The sequence below is a fragment of the Coregonus lavaretus genome (genome assembly GCF_964263955.1).
Source record: "Coregonus lavaretus genome assembly, contig: HAP1_SCAFFOLD_431, whole genome shotgun sequence".
In the NCBI taxonomy this organism is placed as follows: domain Eukaryota; kingdom Metazoa; phylum Chordata; class Actinopteri; order Salmoniformes; family Salmonidae; genus Coregonus; species Coregonus lavaretus.
The window spans coordinates 169556-197520 of record NW_028161378.1 but is presented as its reverse complement, the minus strand read 5'-3'; the positions used below and the strand labels follow the sequence as shown (position 1 = coordinate 197520).

The following is a 27965-nucleotide window of genomic DNA, read 5'->3' as shown; positions in this document are numbered from 1 at the left end:
CGAGGGGAAATTGTTACTAGGATTAAATTGTCAGGAATTGGTGAAAAAACTGAGTTTAAATGTATTTGGCTAAGTGTATGGGGTAAACTTCTGACTTCAACTGTTACACTTGAATAATATCCCTACAATCTCTCCAACATTGGCAAACCTCCAAAAGTGACCCAGCAAGCTAAAGAACCTTAGCTAGAAAACACAATTTCCTATTAGTTTTTTCCTATCAACTCTCAACACACTTTCAAAGTAAACTGGGTATCAGAGTGGAGATAAGAAAAGAGGAGCTAGCGTGAGACACAGCACTGGTCTAGAGGCTGTCTGTTGATGGGTCACACTCCCTCCTGTCACCCCTACCTATCTCCTGCCTTAGTCTCTCAGTCCCCCACAACAAGATACAGCAGTTCTCTCTCTCTCTCTCTCTCTCTCTCTCTCTCTCTCTCTCTCTCTCTCTCCCTCTCTCTCTCTCCTCTCTCTCTCTCTCTCTCTCTCTCTCTCTCTCTCTCTCTCTCTCTCTCTCTCTCTCTCTCTCTCTCTCTCTCTCTCTCTCTCTCTCTCTCTCTCTCTCTCTCTCTCTCTCTCTCCTCTCAATTCAATTCAATTTAAGGGCTTTATTGGCATGGAAACGTATGTTAACATTGCCAAAGCAAGTGAAGTACATAGTAAACAAAAGTGAAATAAACAAAAACATTAACAGTAAACATTACACTCAGAAGTTTCAAAAGAATAAAGACATTTCAAATGTCATATTATGTATATATACAGTGTTGTAACAATGTGCAAATAGTTAAAGTACAAATGGGAAAATAAATAAACATAAATATGGGTTGTATTTACAATGGTGTTTGTTCTTCACTGGTTGCCCTTTTCTTGTGGCAACAGGTCACAAATCTTGCAGCTCTCTGTCTCTCTCTGTCTCTCTCTGTCTCTGTCTCTCTGTCTCTCTCTCTCTCTGTCTCTCTCTTCTCTCTCTCTCTCTCTCTCTCTCTCTCTCTCTCTCTCTCTCTCTCTCTCTCTCTCTCTCTCTCTCTATCCCACTTTCCATCAATTTGTATAGCAGGCCCTCACGCCAAATTGAGTCAAAAGCTTTTTTTTAAATCAACAAAGCATGAGAAGACTTTGCCTTTGTTTTGGTTTGTTTGTTTGTCAATTAGGGGTGTGTAGGGTGAATACGTGGTGTGTCGTACGGTAACAACTTTTTTTCTCTCTCCTCTCTCTCTCTCTCTCTCTCTCTCTCTCTCTCTCTCTCTCTCTGTCTCTCTCTCTGTCGCTCTGTCTCTCTCTCTTTCTCTCTCTCTGTCGCTCTCTCTCTCTCTCTCTCTCTCTCTCTCTCTCTTCTCTCTCTCTCTCTCTCTCTCTCTCTCTCTCTCTCTCTCTCTCTCTCTCTCTCTCTCTCTTCTCTCTGTCTCTCTCTCTCTGTCTCTCTCTCTGTGCTCTCTGTCTCTCTCTCTCTCTCTCCTGTCTCTCTCTCTCTCTCTCTGTCTCTCTCTCTCTCTCACACGAGACAGCCTCAGCACAAAGACAAAACACTCAGATCAAATAAAGTCACTGCTGAATGACAAACTTATTAAATGAAAACACGATAAGACCATACGTTTGAAGTCCATAGTGAGTGTATCAAATGTACCATAATGTCTGAATCAAGGCCTCAGAGTACATTTCAAGGGACGATAACTAGGGATATGTCAAAGATCAAATACTACAGACATTGCAATCAGTATCACACGTGGAGTGGGATGGAAGTTTGATATGAAACGGTGGATGATATGAAGGGAAGACTAAACTTGATGGTTTCCAATCAGCAGATGTTTACAAGAGTGTCTGGAGACACACGAAGTACAGCATTTGGTGGAGCTGGCACTACTTCAGAGGAGAAGAACAGAGGAAGAGAGAAGAGATACTGGGACTATCCAAGAGGACCAGCATATTCTGTGTTGTAGTTGGACACTGGATGAGGCCCATAGACTACTAGTAGAGTGGTGCTGCCAGCGGTGGGGCCATTCAATCACACATCCCTCTATATCTCTCTCTGCCCACGCTCCAGCTTCAACAGCCTTCAACTATAGTTCATATTGAGGAAAAACTACAGCTCCAAATTCCAGTCTGGGAAATGGACGGGATCCCTCTGAGCCAGGGTGGTGACAATCACCCAGACAGCGGATGGGAAGACTGAGGGTCGTTGTGTTGGCTAATTACTTGGTAAGAGTGATGGGTAGTTTTTAACCTAAACAATGTATACTAACATTTCTGACTCCCAGTACTCTAATACTGAGGTGCCATACTCCAGTACAGTGCCTATCAGGCTACAGTGCTTATGAAGCTACAGTGCCTATCAGGCTACAGTGCCTATCAGGCTACAGTGCTTATGAAGCTACAGTGCCTATCAGGCTACAGTGCCGATCAGGCTACATTGTCTATGAGGCTACAGTGCCTATGAAGCTACAGTGCTTATGAAGCTACGGTGCCTATCAGGCTACAGTGCCTATCAGGCTACAGTGCTGATCAGGCTACATTGTCTATGAGGCTACAGTGTCTATCAGGCTACAGTGCCGATCAGGCTATATTGTCTATGAGGCTAAAGTGCCTATCAGGCTACATTGTCTATGAAGCTACAGTGCCTATGAGGCTACAGTGTCTATCAGGCTACAGTGCCTATGAGGCTACATTGTCTATGAGGCTACAGTGCCTATCAGGCTACAGTGCCTATCAGGCTACAGTGCCTATCAAGCTACAGTGCCAATCAGGCTACATTGTCTATGAGGCTACAGTGCCTATCAAGCTACAGTGCCAATCAGGCTACATTGTCTATGAGGCTACAGTGTCTATCAAGCTACAGTGCCTATCAGGCTACAGTGCCTATCAGGCTACAGTGTATATCAAGCTACAGTGCCTATCAGGCTACAGTGCCTATCAAGCTACAGTGCCTATGAGGCTACAGTGCCTATGAGGCTACAGTGTATATCAGGCTACAGTGCCTATCAAGCTACAGTGCCTATCAGGCTACAGTGCCTATGAAGCTACAGTGCCTATGAAGCTACAGTGCCTATGAGGCTACAGTGCCTATGAGGCTACAGTGTATATCAGGCTACAGTGCCTATCAAGCTACAGTGCCTATCAGGCTACAGTGCCTATGAAGCTACAGTGCCTATGAAGCTACAGTGCCTATGAGGCTACAGTGCCTATGAGGCTACAGTGTCTATCAAGTTACAGTGCTTATGAAGCTACAGTGCCTATCAAGCTACAGTGCCTATCAAGCTACAGTGCCTATGAGGCTACAGTGTATATCAGGCTACAGTACCTATGAGGCTGACTGGTTTACCACAGCTGGTGTTAGTGAGTCAGAGCTCTGCGAGGATACAGACACCCATCAGCAGCTCTTTACGGTAACACCACACTGTCTTCACCCTACCACACCCCAACAGCTGTGTCTGTCTGAGGAACACCACACTGTCTTCACCCTACCACACCCCAACAGCTGTGTCTGTCTGAGGAACACACTCAAGCTCAACTTTGTTTATTAGTCATATACACATGATATACAGTTGAAGTCGGAAGTTTACATACACCTTAGCCAAATACATTTAAACTTAGTTTTTCACAATTCCTGACATTTAATCCTAGTAAAAATTCCCTGTCTTAGGTCAGTTAGGATCACCACTTTATTTTAAGAATGTGAAATGTCAGAATAATAGTAGAGAGAATGATTTATTTCAGCTTTTATTAATTTCATTACATTCCCAGTGGGTCAGAAGTTTACATACACTCAATTAGTATTTGGTAGCATTGCCTTTAAATTGTTTAACTTGGGTCAAACGTTTCGGGTAACCTTCCACAAGCTTCCCACAATAAGTTGGGTGAATTTTGGCCCATTCCTCCTGATAGAGCTTGTGTAACTGAGTCAGGTTTGTAGGCCTCCTTGCTCGCACACGCTTTTTCAGTTCTGCCCACACATTTTCTATAGGATTGAGGTCAGGGCTTTGTGATGGCCACTCCAATACCTTGACTTTGTTGTCCTTAAGCCATTTTGCCACAACTTTGGAAGTGTGCTTGGGGTCATTGTCCATTTGGAAGACCCATTTGCGACCAAGCTTTAACTTCCTGACTGATGTCTTGAGATGTTGCTTCAATATATCCACATAATTTTCCTTCCTCATGATGCCATCTATTTTGTGAAGTACACCGGTCCCTCCTGCAGCGAAGCACACCCACAGCATGATGCTGCCACCCCCGCTCTTCACGGTTGGGATGGTGTTCTTCGGCTTGCAAGCATCCCCCTTTTTCCTCCAAACATAACGATGGTCATTATGGCCAAACAGTTCTATTTTTGTTTCATCAGACCAGAGGACATTTCTCCAAAAAGTACGATCTTTGTCCCCATGTGCAGTTGCAAACCGTAGTCTGTTTTTTTATGGCGGTTTTGGAGCAGTGGCTTCTTCCTTGCTGAACGACCTTTCAGGTTATGTCGATATAGGACTCGTTTTACTGTGGATATAGATACTTTTGTACCTGTTTCCTCCAGCATCTTCACAAGGTCCTTTGCTGTTGTTCTAGGATTGATTGCACTTTTCGCACCAAAGTACGTTCATCTCTAGGAGACAGAACGCATCTCCTTCCTGAGTGGTATGACGGCTGCGTGGTCCCATGGTGTTTATACTTGTGTACTATTGTTTGTACAGATGAACGTGGTACCTTCAGGCATTTGGAAATTGCTCCCAAGGATGAACCGGACTTGTGGAGGTCAACAACAAAAAAATCCTGAGGTCTTGGCTGATTTCTTTTCATTTTCCCATGATGTTAAGCAAAGAGGCACTGAGTTTGAAGGTAGGCCTTGAAATACATCCACAGGTACACCTCCAATTGACACAAATGATGTCAATTAGCCTATCAGAAGCTTCTAAAGCCATGACATCATTTTCTGGAATTTTCCAAGCTGTTTAAAGGCACAGTCGACTTAGTGTATGTAAACTTTTGACCCATTGGAATTGAGATACAGTGAATTATAAGTGAAATAATCTGTCTGTAAACAATTGTTGGAAAAATTACTTGTGTCATGCACAAAGTAGATGTCCTAACCGACTTGCCAAAACTATAGTTTGTTAACAAGAAATTTGTGGAGTGGTTGAAAAACGACTCCAACCTGAGTCTGTGTAAACTTCCGACTTCAACTGTATCTGGAGTACACAGTGCAACAAAAATCATTACTTTCGACAGTGCAACAATTTTGAGGATGATGATGGTGGTGATGATGATGGTGGTAGTGATGATGGTGGTGATGATGGTGGTAGTGATGATGATGATGATGATGGTGATGGTGGTGGTGATGATGATGGTGATTATGGTCGTAGTATGAAAATGTATGCACTCACTAACTGTAAGTCGCTCTGGATAAGTGCGTCTGCTAAATGACTAAAATGTTTAAAAAATGTGATGATGATGATGGTGATGATTATGATGGTGGTGATGATGATGATGGTTGTAATGATGACGGTGTTGATGATGATGATGGTGGTGATGGTGGTGATGATGGTGGTGATGATGGTGGTGATGATGGTGGTATTGATGGTGGTGATGATGATGATGGTGGTGATGATGATCATGGTTATAGTGGTGGTGGTGGTGATGATGATGATGGTGGTGATGATGATGATGGTGGTGATGATGATGATGATGATGGTGGTGATGATGATGGTGATGATGGTGGTGATGATGGTGGTGATGATGATGATGGTGGTGATGGTGGTGGTGATGATGATGGTGGTGATGATGATGATGATGGTGATGATGGTGATGATGGTGATGATGATGATGATGGAAAATGTCAGATGTGGTTTTAAAAGTGGTCCATATGTCACAGTGAAGGAGTTGGCTCACCACATTTCAGTTGACTTTTTTCCAGTAAGAGGCCAGTTGCTTTCTTGCTGACCCCACCTAGCGCACCAATGAGCCAGTACACATACTGACACACCCACTCTCTCCCCTTTTCTAAGCTTATTTCTAAGAAATCCTGACTGAAAGTGAAAATGAGGATGATGTTATTTGCTATTTCTAAAACCATGCTTTCCGAGAATTCAGACCCATGAGACATTGTGTCAGCACGGTCATCCAGAGATGTGTGGGGATGGTGTGTTTGTGCGTCTGGCTCTGATTCTGATCCTAGTATGACCAAGTTTCCCAAGGACATTCACCGGTGGAAGTTGATTAAATAAACAGCACAGTTGAGGAGAAAATGTCAAAGTCATGTACTTTAACATGCATCAAGGTATACTGGGAAATGAATACGCCACACAACAACAGTGCATTGAGAAATATCTGTTTTAATAACATTTCTGTCTGTGATCTGTGACGATATCGTACGCATGTCACACTACGTTCTAGTCCTACTTGCCTTTCTAACCTCAGTCGCTCCTTGTAGTCGATGAGTGTACGTTGTATAAACACTCTCTGATGACAAGAGGCCAATCTATCATTCCCAAAGCCCCATTCCCATTTCCGCTGCACTGACTGGGTCATTCAGATGGGATTCTTAGCACATTGTGGCTCCTTGTTCATTACATTAGTTTGAAACAGAGCACACATATTCCACAAAGGGGAATTCATGAAATCAGATAGCTCAATGCTAACTGTTCACCCACAGTTTGAAAGTTAGCCAACTTCTTAGTGATATGGAGTTGGTATGTGCTCATTAAGAGATATGGCATGTGACTGATGTCAGTGTTTCATATTGCATGTTTCTTTTCTGGACATAGTCATGGCCAGTATGTAAATTAATCCTGGTAAAACAGTGGTCCTACGTGGCAGTTTATGGTGTGAAATGTTACTGTCCTGAAGGTGGAAAATAAAAGTCAAAATGTGGCTTCTGTGTGGAAATAGGAAACTAATATTTAAATAAATAAAGTATTAACAGTACCAGTCAAAAGTTTGGACACACCTACTCATTCAAGGGTTTTTCTTTATTTTTACTATTTTCTACATTTAGAATACTATTTTCTACATTGTAGAATAATAGTGAAGACATCAAAACTATGAAATAACACATATGGAATCATGTAACCAAAAAAATGTGAGATTCTTCAAAGTAGCCACCCTTTGTCTTGATGACAGCTTTGCACACTCTTGGCATTCTCTCAACCGGTTTCATGAGGTAATCACCTGGAATGCATTTCAATTAACAGGTGTGCCTTCTTAAAAGTTAATTTGTGGAATTTCTTTCCTTCTTAATGCATTTGAGACAATCAGTTGTGTTGTGACAAGGTAAGGGGGGTATACAGAAGATAGCCCTATTTGGTAAAAGACCAATTCCATATTATGGCAAGAACAACTCAAATAAGCAAAGAGAAACGACAGTCCATCATTACTTTAAGACATGAAGGTCAGTCAATACGGAAAATGTCAAGAACTTTGAAAGTTTGTTCAAGTGCAGTCGCAAAAACCATCAAGCGCTATGATGAAACTGGTTCTCATGAGGACCACCACAGGAATGGAAGACCCAGAGTTACCTCTGCTGCAGAGGATAAGCTCATTAGAGTTACCAGCCTCAGCAATTGCAGCCCAAATAAATGCTTCACAGAGTTCAAGTAACAGACACATCTCAACATCAACTGTTCAGAGGGGACTGTGTGAATCAGGCCTTCATGGTTTAATTGCTGCAAAGAAACCACTACTAAAGGACACCAATAAGAAGAAGAGACCTGCTTGGGCCAAGAAACACGAGCATTGGACATTAGACCGGTGTGGGTGAACGGATGATCTCCGCATGTGTAGTTCCCACTGTACAGCATGGAGGAGGAGGTGTTATGGTGTGGGGGTGCTTGCTGGTGACACTGTCTGTGATTTATTTAGAATTCAAGGCACACTTAACCAGCATGGCTACCACAGCATTCTACAGCGATACGCCATTCCATCTGGTTTGGGCTTAGTGGGACTATCATTTGTTTTTCAACAGGACAATGACCCAACACACCTCCAGGCTGTGTAAGGGCTATTTTACCAAGAAGGAGAGTTATGGAGTGCTGCATCAGATGACCTGGCCTCCACAATCCCCTGACCTCAACCCAATTGAGATGGTTTGGGATGAGTCAGACCGCAGAGTGAAGGAAAAGCAGCCAACAAGTGCTCAGCATATGTGGGAACTCCTTCAAGACTGTTGGAAAAGCATTCCAGGTGAAGCTGGTTGAGAGAATGCCAAGAATGTGCAAAGCTGTCATCAAGGCAAAGGGTGGCTATTTGAAGAATCTCAAATATAAAATATATTTTGATTTGTTAAAAAAAAATGTTGGTTACTACATGATTCCATATGTGTTATTTCATAGTTTTGATGTCTTCACTATTATTCCACAATGTAGAAAATAGTAAAAAATAAAGAAAAACCCTTGAATGAGTAGGTGTCCAAACTTTTGACTGGTAGTGTATATATCTTTTGTCACCTCATTTAGGGTATATTTTTTCTCCCCCAATCTGGAAGGTCAGAGGTCAATCAGATCGTGGCTCCTTTTCAGTATTGATTATCTAGTGTCTGACCAGATAACGGATCACAGTCATTGAACAGCTATCTAAGCAGACCACAGACATGCAGCATCTATCAAGATACACACAGGCGAGCACAGACAAACATGCACGTGAAAACACACACACACACAGGGAGGCAGATCATCACGGGAAATCATTCCGACTACGCCAAAGGTCATGTCTGATGCTTTGAGAGAAAACAAGTCATCAACTAGATGAACAACATAAGGTCTACACATTTATTTTTTAGATGAAGTACAATGTGCATGTGTGCAAGAGGTGTAGGGAGGGGTAGAATATTTAGGAGGGGTCAGTATAATAATAATAATATAATATGCCATTTAGCAGACGCTTTTATCCAAAGCGACTTACAGTCATGCGTGCATACATTTTTGTGTATGGGTGGTCCCGGGGATCGAACCCACTACCTTGGCGTTGCAAGCGCCGTGCTCTACCAGTTGAGCTACAGAGGACCATCACTGTGTACTTCTATCATAACACTGAAAAGTTATGATAGAATACATCTGCTTCTCACCATTTCAATTCTACACCAAGATAGACCTCTGACTGGCATAAAATGGCATACATTACAATTTAGGATTAGTTTACCCTCCTCAAATCCTAACCTGAACCATTCAGGATGGAAATGCAAAACTGACCGTATATCCGTTTTTTAGGGGCAACTTCGTCTTATTCCAGCGCTCACTCAAGCGAGGCGGCTCTTTGATGAGGTCACTGCTAGTCTGATAGATGAGCCCAGGGCAGGGGATTGGACAGTGGTTGAGGAGGTGAGGAGGTGAGGAGGACTATGGGAACCAGAGGGAGAAAGTTGGGCGACCATGTTGTGTGATGATGATCATGAGAGCGATTTATGTGATGGGTTAGGGTTAGGGTTAGTAGGTGGGTAGGCTACACTTGGCTGAGACAACAGACACCTAAATAAAATCCTCTCCTAATACAGCCTTTTCTTTTCACACCCCCATAATGTCAAAGAGAGGACGTGTTCATCTCTGCCATTGCTATAGCTGATGTCATTGAGGACATTCCTTTGTGCTGAATTTCTGAATAAGTTGCACTCTGATTGCAGTGTGGCACAGCTAACATAAGCTATCTGCTACTCTGAAACAGTCATGTACCAACAATTTCCTGTGAACTCAGCGTATAAACTCTGCAGATGAGTCACACACATACTGCAATAGCTGATGAGGCTGACTTCGAGCCCACTAACCAGTCATTTTCTATTGAAATGTGCACACAAATACTTCACTTGCACTAACACTTCAATGCACACACTCATCCCTTATTCACGCGCTTTCAAACACACACCACACACACACACACCACACACACACACACACACACACCAAACAGCAGTGGGGACAAACATTGGCAGTCTGCAGCAGACACACTGACTGTAGGAAACATGAGGTATATTGGGTCAGAGTGAGATCAGCCTGGCTATGAGAAATAACACAGACACATTATTACACAGTGGACCAGGTAATGTTTCAGTCCAATGACCCTGTAAGACCATGCCTCATAATGTCTGTGGTTTACACCCTGAACACTTTATACCTCTCTTTAATCAAAGAAGATCCCAATTGGCACAGAAGTCATTTCACAGTCTAATTTTGATTTATTTTGGTTGAGTTGTCAACTAATGTGAATTCAACTTGAAATCAACAAAACATTTCACCAGATCACTGGATTTAGGTTAAACGTTGGGTGAAAAAAAAGACAAAATTCCCTTACGTTGATGACTTTTTGCAAATCCAATAAGTTTTCCACGTTGATTCAACATCATCGCTTTTAATTTATTTGTTGAAATGACGTGGAAACAACATTGATTCAACCCGTTTTTGCCCAGTGGGATCTAACCGTAGGAAGAATATGTTCAGGAGATGCTTGACATGCCCTCTCTGATACATAGGATCATATCAAAACCTGGCGTTTTAATGATTCTCCTAAAAAAGACAAATAATGTCTCGTATGCATCTGGAGCTTCAAAACCATAAAAAATAAAAGTTTATTCTGCAGTTGAAATACAACAGGCACTTGACAACAGTCGTTAATCAGCTAATGAAAGGCTCGGAGTTACACAAGCAAGCACACTTTGGGAGTAGAAGCGGCCATAAATTCCTAGCTGTGACAGCCAACGAGGGCAAGGAGAGAGTGAGGGGGGGGAGGAGCTTGGTGCTTGGTACCAGGCACTCTCAGGCCAATGAGGGTTACGCATTGTACAGGGGCTATGGTGAAACACTCCACCGACCATTTACCCTTAGCGCCCTATTTTAAGATCCTTATCCTACTAAACATAATAAAAATGAACTCAGCTCGGTCTAAACTGTAACTGCTACGTGAAATATCTGACTGGCAGACTCTCCAGGAATTATGGTCTGTCCGGAAGTTCTGCAAACTCTCTCTCTCCATTTCATGATGTGAAATATTCCTGTAATCAAACAGGAATGACTTGTTATATGCAAACTGTGACCTATGTGCAGTTCATATCTCACTGCTATTAGATAAGTTAAAAAGCAATTTCTATGCCATATCAAAGTGTCCCAAATGGGCAACATAGAAGGAAATGGATTACAGCAAGCTGCTCTACAGGTACGAGAGGAAACAATGCTGGGTAAAGTTGAGACAGTTAACCGACCAAGACTTGGTATCCATGTCAGGATAGTATCTGTTTTATGAGACGGTGAAGAGGAAAAAAGAGACCACCATTGTTTGGGAGTGGAGGGTGCTTGGCTTTACTCTTAACCTGAAGATGTATGGCTTTACACCCCAATAGCTTGTAACCTGAGCCTGCTTTTAGGGGCAACTGCATCTCCAGCTACTCTTAACCCCCCCCCACCCCCCCACCCCACCCCACCCTCAATCACTCCAGGGGAAAGTGGCCTGCCACTGCTGCTGACAAAATCACCACATCCCACTTGATATACAGGCCCTGGTGCCATATCGCTGGGTCAGTGGCAGGGCTGTGTAAATGTGCTCCCCTCTGATGCTCACATTGTTTCCGGTGTCAACTCTGGGGGAAGTCATGGTGGTCTGAACAGGGAGGTAACTCAGCCAGATAACCTCCGTCCGAGGATCACCTCTACCACTGTAACTCTCAGCCAAGACATCCTGGGACTAGCCCTCCAGATGAGAGATTGATACCTGGATAAGAAGAGGAGAAAGGATAGCATGGACCATGGCAGTGGGTCTCGTTATCTTGTGAACCTGACCATACACTTTGAACCCTGTCTGTTCTTTTTGGAGCACTCAAACTGAGGTTATCCATTTCCAGCTGGTGCAGAAATCATTTAGCAAAAGAAACAGAATTATATGATTCCACTACCTGTTTCACACATTTAGTATCTCGGGAATCCTTATTGAAATCCTTCAATAAAACAGTGTTTATCAACGATATTGTATGACATTCTCAAAGAAACTGGTGGGGGGGGACAAAAACGAAATGGTTACATTGTATCATAATTACATAATTACATTATCAAACACTAATAAACATTACATTGTTTCCCAGTATGTTATAAATGTAATGTAGAGGTTTACCTGAGCATGTTTAGGCTACCTGAGCATTTTGTATAAAAAAATATGCGAACAGTCCAGTCCAACTGAATTATCACTACGGTCACTTTAACAGGATGACCCGGAAGTGCACCATGTTTGCCGGTAGTATGGCGTTTTCTTTTCCGGTGGCCTCAGTGGTAGTGCGAGCGTGGATTTGATCTAGGCTCACTAAAATAATTATAAAATGAGTGTCCCAGCATTTATCGACATAACCGAAGAGGACCAGGTACGATTGAAGTGTTTTAGCAGTAGTTTTATTTTATGGGCACACTCATGTCGATATGTAACGTTACGATAAAAAGGATGACATGCCAGATAACATGCTAACGTTAGCCATTTAATGAGTCAATGACTATGGTCAGTGCACTGGCTAGTTAGCCTAGCTAGCATGCTAATGTTACAGCTGGTTCCATTTTCATCTCCAGTAGCCAAAATGAATCTAAATATTCTCTTTGTAAACTGTATTAGCTATGTCCCCCGTGATTTGTATTCGCTTAATGCAACGTATTGCCAGCTGAGGCATTTGTTTTACACGTAACTAGGAGTGCGCGTTAGATAGCTAGCGAGCTAGTTGCAATCTACAACAACAATTTGTTTCACTGTTTCAAATCAAATTTTATTTGCCACATGCGCCGAATACAACAGGTGTAGACATTACAGTGAAATGCTTACTTACAAGCCCTTAACCGACAATGCAAAGTAAAAAAAAAAATAAGAAAAGTGTTAAGCAAAAAAAATAAACGCAAATAACTAAAGAGCAGCAGTAAAATAAAATAACAGTAGGGAGGCTATATATAGGGGGGTACCGGTGCAGAGTCAATGTGCGGGGGCACCGGCTAGTCGAGGTAATATGTACATGTGGGTACATTGTTTGCACCCAATGTAACGTTAGCTAGTTAACTAGCTAGCTGGTTAGAATAGTTTACATGCCTTGTATGAATACACGAGCTATCTGTAATGTATAGATTTACTGCCAGCTGTAAGGCTTGGAGAAGGAAAATACGTCATTGTGCAGCCTTAATCAAATGTACAATTTAAATATCTCAAGTATCAGCTGTTAAGTAGTGAATGTTTTGTTATTGGACTAATAAAGTGTCAACGCTGTGTCTGCAGTTTGTTTAATCTGGGGTGTATTCATTAGTCAGATTCCGTTGCAAAACGTTTTACAACGGAAACCGTTTACTCAAGGAACCAAACAGAAGGAAATGGGAAGGGACCCAATAGAACGTCGTTTTCGTTGCAAAACGTTTTACGTTTGGAGTGAACTGTTTCACAGACAAAACGGATTGCTATGGAATCCGACTAATGAATACACCCCTGTTCTCTTATTACGTGTTGTTGACAGGCCTCTGAGCTCAGGGCCTACATAAAAGCCAAAGGAGCAGAGATCTCAGAGGAGAACTCGGAATGCGGTCTCCATGTGGACCTGGCTCAAATCATCGAGGCCTGTGACGTCTGCCTCAAGGACGACGATAAAGGTGAGTGACACCAGGGAAACTCTAACCTATAGCCACTGGCACTTCTAAAGGACTGCTCACATAGTTGACTTATCCATGTAGAGAATGCAAACATGCCCAAGGCATCTACAGATACACCTGTCTCTGTATGGTGTGTCAGCACACACATGAACTGTAAACTCTCCTCTTTCTCACTCTTGTCTTTCTGTCTGTCAGCCTCCTCCCCCTCCTTGTCTTTTTCCCTGAATTAATCTGCTGTTCCTCACTTGCTGTTTTTCTTTCTCTCTCTCTACCCATCCTGTCTTTTTCCTCATGGACCCCCACCTCTGTTTGTTTTTCTGTCTCCTCCTAACAGTGGCTTGTATGAATGAGTCTTTAATCATGATGAATGGTATCATTGTGATTGATAGTTGTCTCTCTCTCTCCTCTCTGTAGAAGTGGAGAGTGTGATGAACAGCATAGTGTCGCTGCTACTCATCCTGGAGGCGGAGAAACAGGAGGCCCTGATCGAGAGTCTTTGTGAGAAGCTGGTCAAGTCCCGAGAGGGAGAGAGGCCTTCCCTGAGGATGCAGCTGTAAGTCCACACACTCTTCTCTGTTCTCTACTAGTCTTTCCTGACCTGTGAAGTATGCAGCCATCCACTCTAGATGCCTGGATCACTAGGACGTAGTTCATGGAATCAGCGACCGAAGATTTGGGCTTGTTTATGCACTGTGGAAGAAGTGGGACCCTTGTAAACACTAACCTTAACCCATGTCTTAATGATACATTCAAACTAACTTGTATGGTTTTGGTTGTGTAGGCTGAGTAACCTGTTCCATGGCATGGATGAGACAGCCCCAGTGAGGTACACAGTCTACTGCAACCTCATCAAGGTAGCAACCACCTGCAACGCAATCGCTTTCATCCCCACGGACCTCGACCAGGTACGCCCACCGTGCACACTCGCCATACACTGACACTCACCGTGCACACTCGCCATACACTGTCACTCTCACCGTGCACACTCGCCATACACTGACACTCTCACCGTGCACACTCGCCATACACTGTCACTCTCACCGTGCACGCTCGCCATACACTGTCACTCTCACCGTGCACACTCGCCATACACTGTCACTCTCACCGTGCACACTCGCCATACACTGACACTCTCACCGTGCACACTCGCCATACACTGTCACTCTCACCGTGCACACTCGCCATACACTGTCACTCTCACCGTGCACACTCGCCATACACTGTCACTCTCACCGTGCACACTCGCCATACACTGTCACTCTCACTGTGCACACTCTATACACTCTAACTGTGCACACTGTTCTCACCGATGTGCACATCCAATGCGCTCAGACCACACTTTTCCACTCACATGTAAGGGCTCTGCAGGAACAAGACATTGTAGAGGAAGGATGATTGATGTTTCCATGGTTCTGCTTGTGTGTTTGTGGTTCAGGTGCGTAAGTGGATCACAGACTGGAACCTGAACACAGAGAAGAAACACACACTGCTAAGGCTGGTGTACGAGGCCCTGGTCGAATGTAAGAAGAGGTAACTAACTACACACAGTCTGGTACCTGGTGGCGTCATCGCACACAGTCTGGTACCTGGTGGCGTCATCGCACACAGTCTGGTACCTGGTGGCGTCATCGCACACAGTCTGGTACCTGGTGGCGTCATCGCACACAGTCTGGTACCTGGTGGCGTCATCGCACACAGTCTGGTACCTGGTGGCGTCATCGCACACAGTCTGGTACCTGGTGGCGTCATCGCACACAGTCTGGTACCTGGTGGCGTCCTCGTTTTCCATATTTTTCTAAAAGTAATTCCTCATTACAATGGGATATGTGTTGTGTATCTGCAATGTATTTTTCTTGAGCTGGACCTTGTGTCACTGAGTGTGTGTGATGCTGTTTGACCTTGTGTCACTGAGTGTGTCTGAGTGTGTGTTTTGCTGTTTGTCCTTGTGTCACTGGGTGTGAGTGTGTGTATTGCTGTTTGTCCTTGTGTCACTGAGTGTGTGTGTGTTGCTGTTTGTCCTTGTGTCACTGAGTGTGTGTGTTTTCCTCTACAGCGATGCTGCAGCTAAGGTGATGGTGGAGCTGCTGGGGAGTTACACAGAGGACAACGCCTCACAAGCACGTGTTGATGCCCACAGGTACACACATACACACCTCTACCCTACTGCAACCCATCATAACTACAAGATCTGACATATGACTGGCTGTCTTTGCTGTCACTCACCCCTCTGTCGTCCCTCCCCCCAGATGCATTGTGCGAGCCCTGAAAGACCCCAACACCTTCCTGTTGGACCACCTCCTGGCCCTCAAACCTGTCCGCTTCCTAGAGGGAGAACTCATCCATGATGTGAGTCCTGAACCCCAGCTCAGGGAACAGCTCATCCTAATGTTAACAAGGCAGTAACATTTTAACGCTGTTGTTGGCACTACAGAGGAGGATTTAATAGGTTCATATTAATCGATTCATAACAATGATGCCACATTATTACCTGATAGTTTTAACAGTGACTACATAGCCTTCCACGTCTCTCTCTCTCTGTTCTCCCTCGTTCCCAGCTCCTGACCATCTTTGTGAGTGCAAAGCTAGCTGCCTACGTGAAGTTTTACCAGAGCAACAAAGACTTTATCGATTCCCTCGGTGAGTGAACTCAAGACTCGATGGGGCTACCTCGCGGCTAGTGACCTGACTGCAGAGATCAAATGCACTGGACACACACACACACCCTGCCTAGCCTAAATCGCTGACCTCTGTGAATACAGTGTTGGAGTGTGTGTTTGTTTGTGTGTGTCAGCAGTGTGTCTCTGTCCACACACACACACACTGCTGAGAACATAGTGGTCCAATTAACATGGTTGGTCCTCCCACACAGGGCAGGTGGGGTTGGCTCTCACTGCAGACATCGTGGTATAGTGGTGTTTGTGTTAATATGCCTAGTCACTAGTTACACACTGCTGGACACTTAGCCAAGGGAACCTCCCTGAGTCAAGTGGGATTGAGTGTGTTTGTGTGTTCATACTCCACCACAGAATGATTATTTCTTGGAGTTTCCCTCCGATGTTGCCCTGAGAGTTTGAACCTTAGTGAGTTACATTCTTAATCACCCAGCCAACTGACAATTGACTGTTGATTTGTTTGTTTAGGTTTTCCTAATGTGTATTCAGTAATTGTAGTTAACGATCTCATGATTAATGGTACCTAAGAGTTGGTGACCTGCTATTGATTGATTATCTATTTAATTGTCATGTCTTGTTATTCCTGTGTTTTAATGACTGTGTCCTCCTGTCCCCAGGTCTCAACCATAATGTTATTCCTGTCCCCAGGTGTCAATCATGACGTTATTCTTGTGTTTTAATAACTCTGTCCTCCTGTCCCCAGGTCTCAACCATGAGCAGAACATGGCTAAGATGCGTCTGCTGACGTTCATGGGCATGGCGGTGGAGTTTAAAGAGATCTCCTTTGACACCATGCAGCAGGAGCTGCAGATAGAAGAAGACCAAGTAGAAGCCTTCGTCATCGACGGTACCAACACCGCCTCAGATCCAATCTGACACACACACACACACACACTATCTCTGTAATACTATACTCCCCTCTGACAGCTCTGTAATTCCCCTCTTCCTATCTCTTCTTTTGTCTGTAGCCGTTCGGACTAAGATGGTGTACTGCAAAATTGACCAGACACAGCGAAAAGTTGTTGTGAGGTAAGCCAGAACAGTCTTTTTTTTTTTTTTACGTGGCATTGTAATGAAGTGTGTTCTGCGATGTTAGCGGCTGCGTTTGGCAGGCTAAAGCTGCGTCGTGTTCATTTAAGGCGCAATGTAGAAAAACATTTTTGCAACAGGAAACTAGTAGTCCCTCCCCTTTTCAGTCCTTTTTCTTCCGTTTGGTGTCTGATGAATACGACCCTGTACTAGAGACAGTCTCTTTACTGTGTAGCAATCAGGTCAAGGTTTCTGAGAACCTTCCTTCAGAGCTCCCAATTATACAAACATACAGTTTGTCTTTGTTCTTGTGTTGCTGTACAGAAATACTTTTTTTCACCTGTGGATACTTATTTTTTGCCAGTTGAGTATAAATGCTATTGTTGATAGGTTTCCGTAAAGGAAATCTAGACATCTCTTTTTATTCTCTGCTACAAAGCAGGTTCCGTTTGACTCTGATCTGATTGGTGCTTACGTTTGGGGTATGTTCTATGTAGACCTATTAATCATAGGGTTTGGTTGTCTGTATGATAAGAGGAAAATGTCTCCCCTCGTGGCACTTCAGACGTATTTGGCACTACTTTGTCGGAGGGAGACTCAAAGCTCTGAGATTTCCAATGATACCTTTCAGGGTACGCTCCCCTTTCCCTGACTGTGTGTCTCCATCTCTGCCCCCATCAGCCACAGCACACACCGCACCTTCGGCAAGCAGCAGTGGCAGCAGCTCTACGACAGTCTCAGCTCCTGGAAGGGCAATCTGGCAACCGTGAAGACCAGCCTCCAGACCCTGTCCCCCTCTGCCTAAGATCTCCATCTCCAAAACCCTCTTTAAAATACTTCCCTCTATTATCGAACTCTGGTTGAATCTTCTGTCACCATTTTTATATTCACCCAATAAAAGACTAATTGAGATCTTCCATGGTTGTATTGCTTGTATTAATACCAGTTGTAAATCGTGTCTAGCTGTTTACAGGGGTAAGTGGTAGCGCAGAAGTTTCAGCATCACATGCTAACATCAGCTGTGACCGTGTTGTCCAGAGAAGCTGCCGTCTGTTGTGTTAATGTTGGCTCTTCACCTGGCGACCCGGAGCATCTGGCTCTAGTTAGACCCGGAGTGGCAATGTGAGATTCTGGCTCTAGTTAGACCCGGAGTGGCAATGTGAGATTCTGGCTCTAGTTAGACCCGGAGTGGCAATGTGAGATGGAGTGTGACTGGGGGCCTGTTACTGAGGGTGACATGGATCTCCTGATTAAGAACTTTATAGACCCTACTGTTATGAGCGCTCTCAACCTGACTCCTCAGCTGATGTCCGAGCAGTGTTCATTTCAGCGCTAGCGTTTAAGACTTTGGGGGAATGGTCTTACCTATTTTCCCTGGACTCCAACCCCATTCGATGCGTTGAACGGATGTGGGTGGAGCTATGTCTTCATAAGAGTGCTAATAAATAAAAAACCTAATAAAAGCTCTGACGAAGGACTTGAGGTCGATACGTAAAGCTTATTAAAGAGCAGGGATACTATCAAGAGCAGTGTGCAGGTTTCTTCTATTTTCTCAATGGTCTCCCACCTCTGATACAAAGCAGACGAGGCCACCTTTGAATTTAAATGATTTCTCTCAACATTGAACAACATTTACTGTGATATTTGCGGTATGACGTGCCTTCTCTTTATCTGTGGCACTTCCACAGAAGACTAGCGACTGGCGTTGACCACATTCCATGCACTACCCTGGTCCATCTTACTTCATGCAAAATGTCAACAGGAAACGTTAAACACTTCAACAGCCCTGGACACTGTTGGAGAATTCTGAATGATAAAAGAGAAAATGTCCACAAAATACACTAATGAGCTGACCAGAATGGAATTCCACTCCCTCCTAATGCTGTAAGAGGACAAATGATTGGCTGTTACACTCTGTGTTAAAATGTCATCTCTAGCAGGATTCCAGAGCATTAGGTTATGAACTGTGCTGATGTATGTGTTGGATCAGGCATTAGATGTAAAAGGGTTCTCTCAAAGTTCTCTCCCTCAGGGACTGATGAAATGTAGTTGATGAAACACAGAAGTAGTGTCAAGTCAACTTCTTGCTAAAACACCACTGCTGTCATACTTTTGACAACAAATTGCAACATAACGTGCCTTTACATTGTAAGGAACTTTAGGGACTTTTTCAAAAATATGTAACATCCGTGCACATTTCATTTAGACAGCAGAAATGCAACGGTTATTTGTCAATCAAAACAAAGTTTATTCTGAAGAGAGCGTGAAGAAGGGAGCAACAGCATTTTTGCCAGTCTGCTGGGCAGAGCCAGAACCAACCGGCAACCTGTGTGTTAATGGTGATGTCACAGCTCTGGCCCAGCAGCGCCTGCAGAAGCTCAAGGCTCACTCCTATCCCAGAGTCCTCTGGGAGAAGCATCCCCTGGTCTTATCAGAGGGAGTAAATCACACAACACTTCCCCAGGAGCTCAACCTCATCATGGTCACCACCAGCAAGGTGGGCCACAGAGGAAGCAGATTTAGACTAATGTAGTGAGAGAGAGTTAGGTTTACTGAACACTGTCGAAGCCCCCATTAACCTGCCCCCAATCTCTCGCTGTCTGAGTCGGTCTCCATCTGTCTCTCTGTCTCTCCTGCTCTACCTCCGTTTCCCCCTCTCTTTCTCTCCCTCTCTCTGCTTTATGTGTGTATGTACTGACATGTATGTGTAACTGATAGATGAACACACACACACACACTACATGTTAATGTTTTAAATGTAACTTGTAAAGCCTTTTGTCTGTAGTGTATTTTTAGTTGTGTCGGACCCCACTAAGACTAGCTGTTGCTAATGGGGATCCAAATAAAATCTAAAAGATCTCACATTTTTCTTTCTCTCCCTCTCTCGCTTTCTCTCTCTGTTTCCCTTTCTCTCTGTTTCCCTTTCTCTCTCTCTCTCTCTTTCTCTTTCTTGAACTCTGTTTCTCCTCTATCTTCTCTCACCTTGGTGTTTTCTCCCCCCCATCTTAAATCTCTTTCTCTTTTCCCCTCTTTCTCACTCTCTGATTTGTCTCTCAGACCCTAAGTTACTGTTTCATGGATGGTGTGTCGTGAGATCTCCCAGTTGTAACTTTCACGTCATTCTCCAGTTGGTTTATTTGCTACATGTTTCATGACCCCTGTCTTATCACGGTTGGAAGCTGGTAGTTCCTCCACGCAGCTCAGTGCTAAAAGGCAAATGAGCTGATACTCCTATCGTAACCTGGATGGACCAGAAGATGTGTTGACCACAGTAAGGCTGAGTCGGCCTGGCTGATCATTTGTTATGTATCATACGCCTCTGGCTACTCACCATAAAACAGCTTGAAGGTGAATTTGATATCCTGTGTGCTATGTGAAAGGAGTGTACTCCACTAAATATGAACAGTATGCATATGGACAGCAGTGACTGTTAGTGTTATACCGTTCATTATGCCTTAAAGACATAATGTGCTATGGATGTGCGTAAGAAGTCAGACTCTCAACAGATCATGCTGACTTGGAATATTCCCACCGCTGAGAATATTATCACTTTTCCAGAGCATGGTACTCAATCATCACAGCCTTGCCTCAGAGTGCATGTTTAAAGCCTTTCTGTAATATCATCTAGCGTCACACACTAGATAAAGTCAGGAATTTCACTTTTGCATCAGCCTTTCATTCTCTGTATGAACATTCCTCAGAGCAAATCTAAAGCCCTGACAGTGTCCAGACACACAGCAGAGCACAGGACAGGAGAAGACATCCTATTAACTTTCAATTAGCACCATTTCTCTCTTTATGTATGTCTCTCTGTCTCTACATATCACTACCATATCACTACTTTACATAAATAGTGGCCTAGCACTCGTGATGGAGATAAACCTATTTACACAGAGTGGACAAGACAAACACCAGTGTAATGAGACTGACAGGAGTGTTGACCAGGCAGGAGCAGGCTATTTGCTCTGATAACACTAACACGTTACATCAGCCTTAGCAGAACCCTGAGTTGACACAGGATGTTTTGTTGACGTTTGTGATATGTTTGCAGCGTGTCTTGGGGGTTTGTGATACGTTTGCAGTGTGTCTTGGGGGTTGCTGTTGTGACAGGGATATTTTATGACAGAGTGTGGCACGGGGAAGGTTGTCTTATCAAGAACGCACACCTCTGCTCTTCTGTGGGCTGAGAGGAACATGAACCTGTGGGTTTTAACCTGGCTAATTCATACACTCACATTTAAAGCGCAGAGGCAGCATTGTGGACACCACAAAGAGCACTCTGGATAAAATGGTTAGCCATTTGGGGTGAAATATTACATGCAAGGGTTTTTTGCCCCATTAAAAGGTTGTTAAACTCGGCTATCCTAGTCAATCCCAGTAAATCTCAGGGATAAAGGTAAATTTGCTGAGACAGGTCACGCGGCAGGCAAATTAGGAATCCAGGCCATGAAGTCATGGTCTGCAAAAAGGAACAGGTCTTGTGGAAAACTGGTACACATCCATTAGATTCAGAGGGTACATATTTCTCTCTCCACAAAATGTCATTCAATGTTTAGTACCATATATGCCTCATTAATCTCCAGTTGAATGACCTCTGACCTCTCTTAGATATGGACTTTAAAAAAAAAATATATATATATATATATATATATATATATATATATATTTCAACAAAAGTAAATTGAGAGTGGAAACGAAGACTTACAGTAGAATGTGATTTTATGTTTTGGCGTGATATTGCATGGTATTGTTAGCCATTATGACATCCATTAGTTCCCATACTTCCCTGATTGTGAAGTGCCTGTTTCGACAGTGGAGCATGAGTTGGCAAACCTCTTTCAATTTATAACATGCTTGTTTATTTGTTCTAAGCTAAATGTAGAGTAAACGTTTTTAAAGGCTCTTGAAAGTCTACTACTCTACTAGATTCACTCTTGTGCTGCTTCTCTCTTGTTTAGTGGTTTCAAGTGCCACCAAGTGTTCACACTGCACTGTAGATCAGTGTATCCAGGTGAAAAGCTTGATTAGTCAGGTCTGTACAGGTACGTAACTACTACAGAACAGGAGGTGAGCTCACAGTTGTTGGGAGTAAACAGAAACTTCGCGCTTCCTGGAATATTTTACTTTTATTGATTTGACGAATTATAATATTTTGTCATGCGGTGTTGTTGACTATTGATGATAAGTGTTCTGAGTGTTTTTATAAGGAAATATAATATCAAACACAGCTGTTATCGGCGAACGTTCAAGGTAGGTGCTTTCATTTCAGTTTCACCAGTCAACAATCACTGTCATTTATACCTGCTCAGTAACATTCATTTCGTGGAGTAGCCTGTTTTTTTCCTGGATTTTACACACTCTTCCCGGATTTTACACACGTTTTAAAGTTAAAGGTGCGCAATGCAGGAATCGCTCTGCCATTTGCTGGTTGCTAAAATTCTAATAGTTCGCCAAGTATAGTGTGGAGAATCATTGTACCATCGAAACCGCTGTGAAATATCATTTCCATAACCACAAATATTGTATTTTCAGCTGTTTGAAGCTGGTGTACGAAACCGAAAGCAAACGAGGCAAAAACCGACATTTAAGAATGGGAAGCATATAAATAAAGCACATAATATAGATCTAGAGCGTCTTAGACTTATTTTCAATGAGAATGACAGATCTATAATTCATACTTCTATGTGAATTTGGTCTGGTCGCCCAAAAAGTGACATTTCAGTTTGAACAATTTAAGGTGTAAAATTAAAATGCACATTTTAAGAAAATAATGACTAAGCTATCAACATAAACTGTATAGGCTTCTGAACAGCTTTTTGATAAAAACTGGGTATGTTTTGTTGTCACTCACTTCTGAAATGCATGTTCTAATCTCTATAACCTATGCTCAACTCATTATCCGCAGGTGAATGGCGATGCTTTTGCATTTATTCATACTGTATCAACTGCTTCCCTGTGGAAACTTTGCTTGTATGAGAAAGTTATTACACACCACAGGGACGGAGGACCAGTCAAAAGAAGGTGAGACATGAGTTTACAAACATGTCTAAAAATATAATTTGGTTATATTCCTAAATTATAGTATTAAAGTATTGTTTGCATAATTTTGTTCCACTCATGTGATTGGGTCCCCTAGTTTTCCTGGAAGAGGAGCAGGCAAATGCATTCTTAGGACGCCATCTATTGGCCAACCGATTTGACTTTGAGCTCTTCACTCCTGGGAATTTGGAGAGGGAGTGCTTTGAAGAAGTCTGCAACTATGAGGAAGCACGAGAGGTCTTTGAAAATGTCCCTCAGACAGTAAGTGATGCTGAGATAAAGTGTTCAGCCAGAGTTTGTGTGGTAGGTCTAGTCACATGACCACACAACAACCTGATGTTGTCTTTATGTTACTTTGCAGGATGACTTCTGGAAAAAGTACAAAGAGGGTAAGAGAAGTATGACTAAGTATAACTACATGTATGTCACAGGTCAACTATTTGCCATTGTACAACTACTAATCGCACAGGCTTTTCCTACTGCACTGATGGGTACAGAGAGGTGAAAGACTCCCTCAAGCAGGAGGACAAAATGCTAAACCTAATGCAGTCTATAGCCCAGGGGTGCAACTGAAGCCCTCAAGTTCTGCAGTCCAGTTTATTTTCTCCTTGACAGGTTTATTAGTCCATAAATGTTACAGGATGGCTGGAGAGTCCACAAACCTGGTTACTCTGGTAGAAATGAGTCTAGTTAAAAAAGGAGAAAAAGCACCATACACTGTGACTCTCTCAAGGAGAGTTGGCAGCATATTTAGGAATCTTGCAGTGTGTCATATGTGCAAAAATACTTACATTGGTTATTTTTGTGTGATCCCACAGATTACGACTCGCGGCCATCGCGGCTGGATGTGACTGCCCTGCTTGTGGGTCTGATCGTGGCAGGGGTGGCCATCGTCATCGTCGGCCTGTTGGTCTGGTACTTCTGCAAGGGGAGTTGTAAGGATAACCTCTCACGTGCAGGGTGAGTTAGATGTGGGCCATTTTGTTGACTGAATGACAGTGGTCACTGGATCAATAGTTTGAATTAAATCAAATCACATTTTATTTGTCACATGCGCCAAATACAACAGGTGTAGACCTTACTGTGAAATGCTTACTTACAAGCCCTTAACCAACAATGCAGTTTTAAGAAAAATAAGAGTTGAGAAAATATTTACTAAATAAATTAAAGTAAAAAAATAAAAGAGTAACAATAAAATAACGAGGCTATTTACCGGAACCGATACCGAGTCAATGTGCGGGGGTATAGGTTAGTCAAGGTAATTTAGGTAATATGTACATATAGGTAGAGGTAAAGTGACTATGCATAGATAAAAACAGCGAGTAGCAGCAGCGTAAAAAGGGGAGGGGTCAATGCAAATAGTCCAGGGTAGCCATTTAATTAGCTGTTCAACAGTCTTATGACTTGGGGGTAGAAGCGGTTAAGAAGCCTTTTGGACCTAGACTTGGCGCTCCGGTACCGCTTGCCGTGTGGTAGCAGAGAGAACAGTCTATGACTAGGGTGGCTGGAGTCTTTGACAATTTTTAGGGCCTTCCTAAAAAAGAGTAGATTGCATAGTCTGTAGTTTGTGTGGGTGTTTGTGCAGGTGCTGTCTGTGTGCGGGGGGGGGGGGTGGGGGGGTTGGTTGGTTGGTTATGTGTGTAAGCAGGTGCTGACGTGTGTGTGTGTGTGTGTGTGTGTGTGCACACATTCTTCAAAGGGATACTGCATAATTCCTGACTGTGTCTCTTCCAGCTCTGTCAGGGTGCGTCCAAGGCGCAGTAACGCCTCGCTGATCATGCGGAGACTGGATGAGGTCTCTCTGCAGCCCGTGCTCATGCCCCCACCCCCCCTGGAGGAGATCGACCCCCCTGGCCTGCCCTCCTACGAGGACGCTATTGGCAAAACCGGAACGCACGACGCCCCCCCTCCTCCTTACCCTGGGTATACACACACACACATACTCATGCATACACACACACAAGATTGTGCCGGCTGCTGGGGTTGCTGCGGAGAAGGAGGAGGTCAAAGGGGGGTGAGTGTAGCCGATGTAAAATGGCTACCTAGTTAGCTGTGCGCGCTACTAGCGTTAAATCGCTCTGCGACCTTGAACTGGTTGTTTCCTTTGCTCTGCAAGGGCCACTGCTTTTGTTGAGTGACAGGTAATGATGCTTTGTGGGTAACAGTTGTCGATGGGTTCAGTGTCCTCCCTGGTTCGAGCCCAGGTTGGGGGAAGGAGATTGACGCAACCAACACTGTCACACATACCCAAAAACTTGCTCCACCTATTTGAATTTAATTATAACTACAAAAATGTTCATACATTAAAATCTTTTTCAAAGCAATTTTTTAAAGATTTTATTTTGGTTTATAGACAATAGAGTTATTTCTAACCGTACCTTGCCTTGTTAGGTGAACAACATGTTTACATTCTTGTTTCTTTCCCACAGGTCTCAACCTGGAAGTATTCGACGATAGCACCTTTGACCTCGCTGGATGAATGTCTCCATATTGAGCATCATCAAATGCTACGAAAGAGGTTTAGATCTATCTACTTTACATGGTTGTACTCAACCATGCATGTTCAAGATGTGATTTTATTGGATTGTAATACCTTCTGATAATTGTAGATCTGTGTGACTGATTACCTCTTCCGTTACCTGCAATGTTTAGCGTATTTATCTATTTGTACAAATGTTTAGCTATTTTTCTGCATGTGCCAAAATGGATTTCATTACTTTATTCCTCACTTACGTCAACTTTTGAGTTGGACCCGCTCTAACCCATAACCAGTGAGGTAATACTTGACATGATATATCTTAGTTTAACTGTAACCTGGCAACTGCTCTGCTGTTATGAACGGAAAATGAAGCATGAGAAACCGTATTGAGTCTACACACAATACTACTGTCGCCTTACACAATATGAGCATAGTGTTAGGATGGACGGAGAGAATTGATGCTTCCACATTCTTCTAAAAGTATTGAGACAGTGACACAATTTTTTGTGAGAAAGTTACAGATGCACAAATATCTAACCTTCCCTGTTATTGTAATGGTGAGAGGTTAGCATGTCTTGGGGGTATGATCTTTGTGCATCTGTAACTTTCTTACTCATCATTATTCACGATTCCTTCAGGATTATCCGTAATCATGGTAGCATCCACATTAATGTAGAAGTGTTTAGAAACATATTCTATTCTGATTTGCAATAAAAGTGACTCCCAAATGACACAATACATGATTTACCATTAATTTCTATTGGGCACAAAGTAATCTTAAACACAACCAAAACAAGCAGCAAATGTATCCAACACATTTGGAGTCACACGCTTGATGTATTCATTGAGTGCTATGAATATGGGACCAAATACTTAACTTTTTACTACTTTAATACACATATAAGTGAATTTATCCCAATACTTTTGGTCCCCTAAAATGGGGGGACCATGTACAAAAGGTGCTGGAATTTCTAAACGGTTCACCCGATATGGATGAAAATACCCTCAAATTAAAGCTGATAGTCTGCACTTTAACCTCCTAGTCGTTGTATAATTTCAAAACCAAAGTGCTGGAGTACATAGACAAAACAACTAAAATGTGTCACTGTCCCAATACTTTTGGAGCTCACTGTTTGTGTTGTATGTGGTCAAGTAGACTGTGTGAGTTTGATGACATCACACTCAGTGCTTGACTTGGACTGAAATACTGTATGTGCTGGTACTCATTTACCTGCACTGTTTATATATATATATGTGTGTGTGCAGGAACTCTGCAATACATTTGAGCTAATATTCTATAGGAGGTGCAGAAACTCAAGCAGTAGAACATTTGTGGTGCCAGTACTCAGTTCCTGTGATTTCCTCCCCAGGTCATGCACTGATCACACGCTATGCTATAATGAGTGTCCCAGGAAGTCTTTGCTCTTGTCTGAAGCTCCATTCATTCATGAAGAAGAAACCTATCCATGTTATTTAATGAAGTGTTTTTTTTAATTGTCATAACAGGGTGCTCTTTTTTTTATAGGGCTTTGCAACCACAGGTCGGGATAATTAGCTATTTATTTCTGGACACTGATGAATAGTGGGCTGTTTCTTTCCTCCATACCCATCCATCTGTAAAATAGGATATTTAATTAACACTGCTCACATCTGAGCATGACTTCTGTAAGGATTAGGAGGTATAGTGACATGCGTGTTTTGTCTTTGGATTTTATATCTATGAATGATGCCAATGGTGAGGTTGACATCATGGGACAATGTACTGTATGTGTGCTGGTGATTGTGTACTGTAAGTCTATGAAACATTTTAACTGTCAGAGGATCATTTCATAAATTGACATTTTAATGATTGTCTTGTCTCGCTGAAGAATGTTTGAATGGTGATGTGTTAATGTTTACAACAAAATCACAAAGGCTATCATTATTTTGATCATTAAATTATGTCTGCAAATTATATCATGATGCATTACATAATTCGGTGATCGTGCAAAGGTAAAAAAAAAAAAAAAAAGTCAGTGCAAAGGTCATTGTGTTAAATAATATATGATCAGTGATATGACTGACCATAGATGCCATTTCAGACAGGTATAAAACGTTTCACAAATAAATATTGCTCCATTATTATACTGAAGGGAAATTATGAGAAAGAACTCTTCCAACTCAAGCAGGTTTGGCGGTGCATCATGGGAAATAAAC

At 42.9% G+C, this 27965-nt stretch overlaps 3 protein-coding genes across 3 annotated transcripts in view; 2 read left to right on the top strand and 1 right to left on the bottom strand.

Moving 5' to 3' along the window:
* LOC311120759 (glutamine and serine-rich protein 1-like) overlaps positions 1 to 1598 on the bottom strand; it is a gene marked incomplete at its 5' end in the record, with an annotated part of 14032 nt that extends 12434 nt beyond the window's left edge. Inside the window, one exon of the mRNA XM_084195334.1 lies at positions 1586 to 1598. Coding sequence (XP_084051460.1) covers positions 1586 to 1598 — 13 coding nt within the window. The remainder of the gene's footprint in view (positions 1 to 1585) is intronic.
* Positions 1599 to 12166: 10568 nt separating this feature from the next.
* On the top strand, positions 12167 to 18168 carry LOC311120754 (eukaryotic translation initiation factor 3 subunit M). The gene is made up of 11 exons (XM_084195328.1): positions 12167 to 12298; positions 13418 to 13550; positions 13965 to 14103; positions 14332 to 14455; positions 14986 to 15080; positions 15604 to 15687; positions 15797 to 15896; positions 16106 to 16187; positions 16926 to 17069; positions 17191 to 17251; positions 17933 to 18168. The coding sequence occupies exons 1-11, from the start codon at positions 12257 to 12259 to the stop codon at positions 18054 to 18056; spliced, it is 1128 nt and encodes a 375-aa protein (XP_084051454.1). The 5' UTR covers positions 12167 to 12256; the 3' UTR covers positions 18057 to 18168.
* A 4123-nt stretch (positions 18169 to 22291) lies between these two features.
* Positions 22292 to 27763, top strand: LOC311120763 (transmembrane gamma-carboxyglutamic acid protein 4-like). Its single transcript, XM_084195339.1, has 7 exons — positions 22292 to 22501; positions 23157 to 23272; positions 23388 to 23551; positions 23652 to 23679; positions 24109 to 24250; positions 25025 to 25213; positions 25720 to 27763. The coding sequence occupies exons 2-7, from the start codon at positions 23161 to 23163 to the stop codon at positions 25745 to 25747; spliced, it is 663 nt and encodes a 220-aa protein (XP_084051465.1). The 5' UTR covers positions 22292 to 22501; positions 23157 to 23160; the 3' UTR covers positions 25748 to 27763.
* Positions 27764 to 27965: the final 202 nt, after the last annotated feature.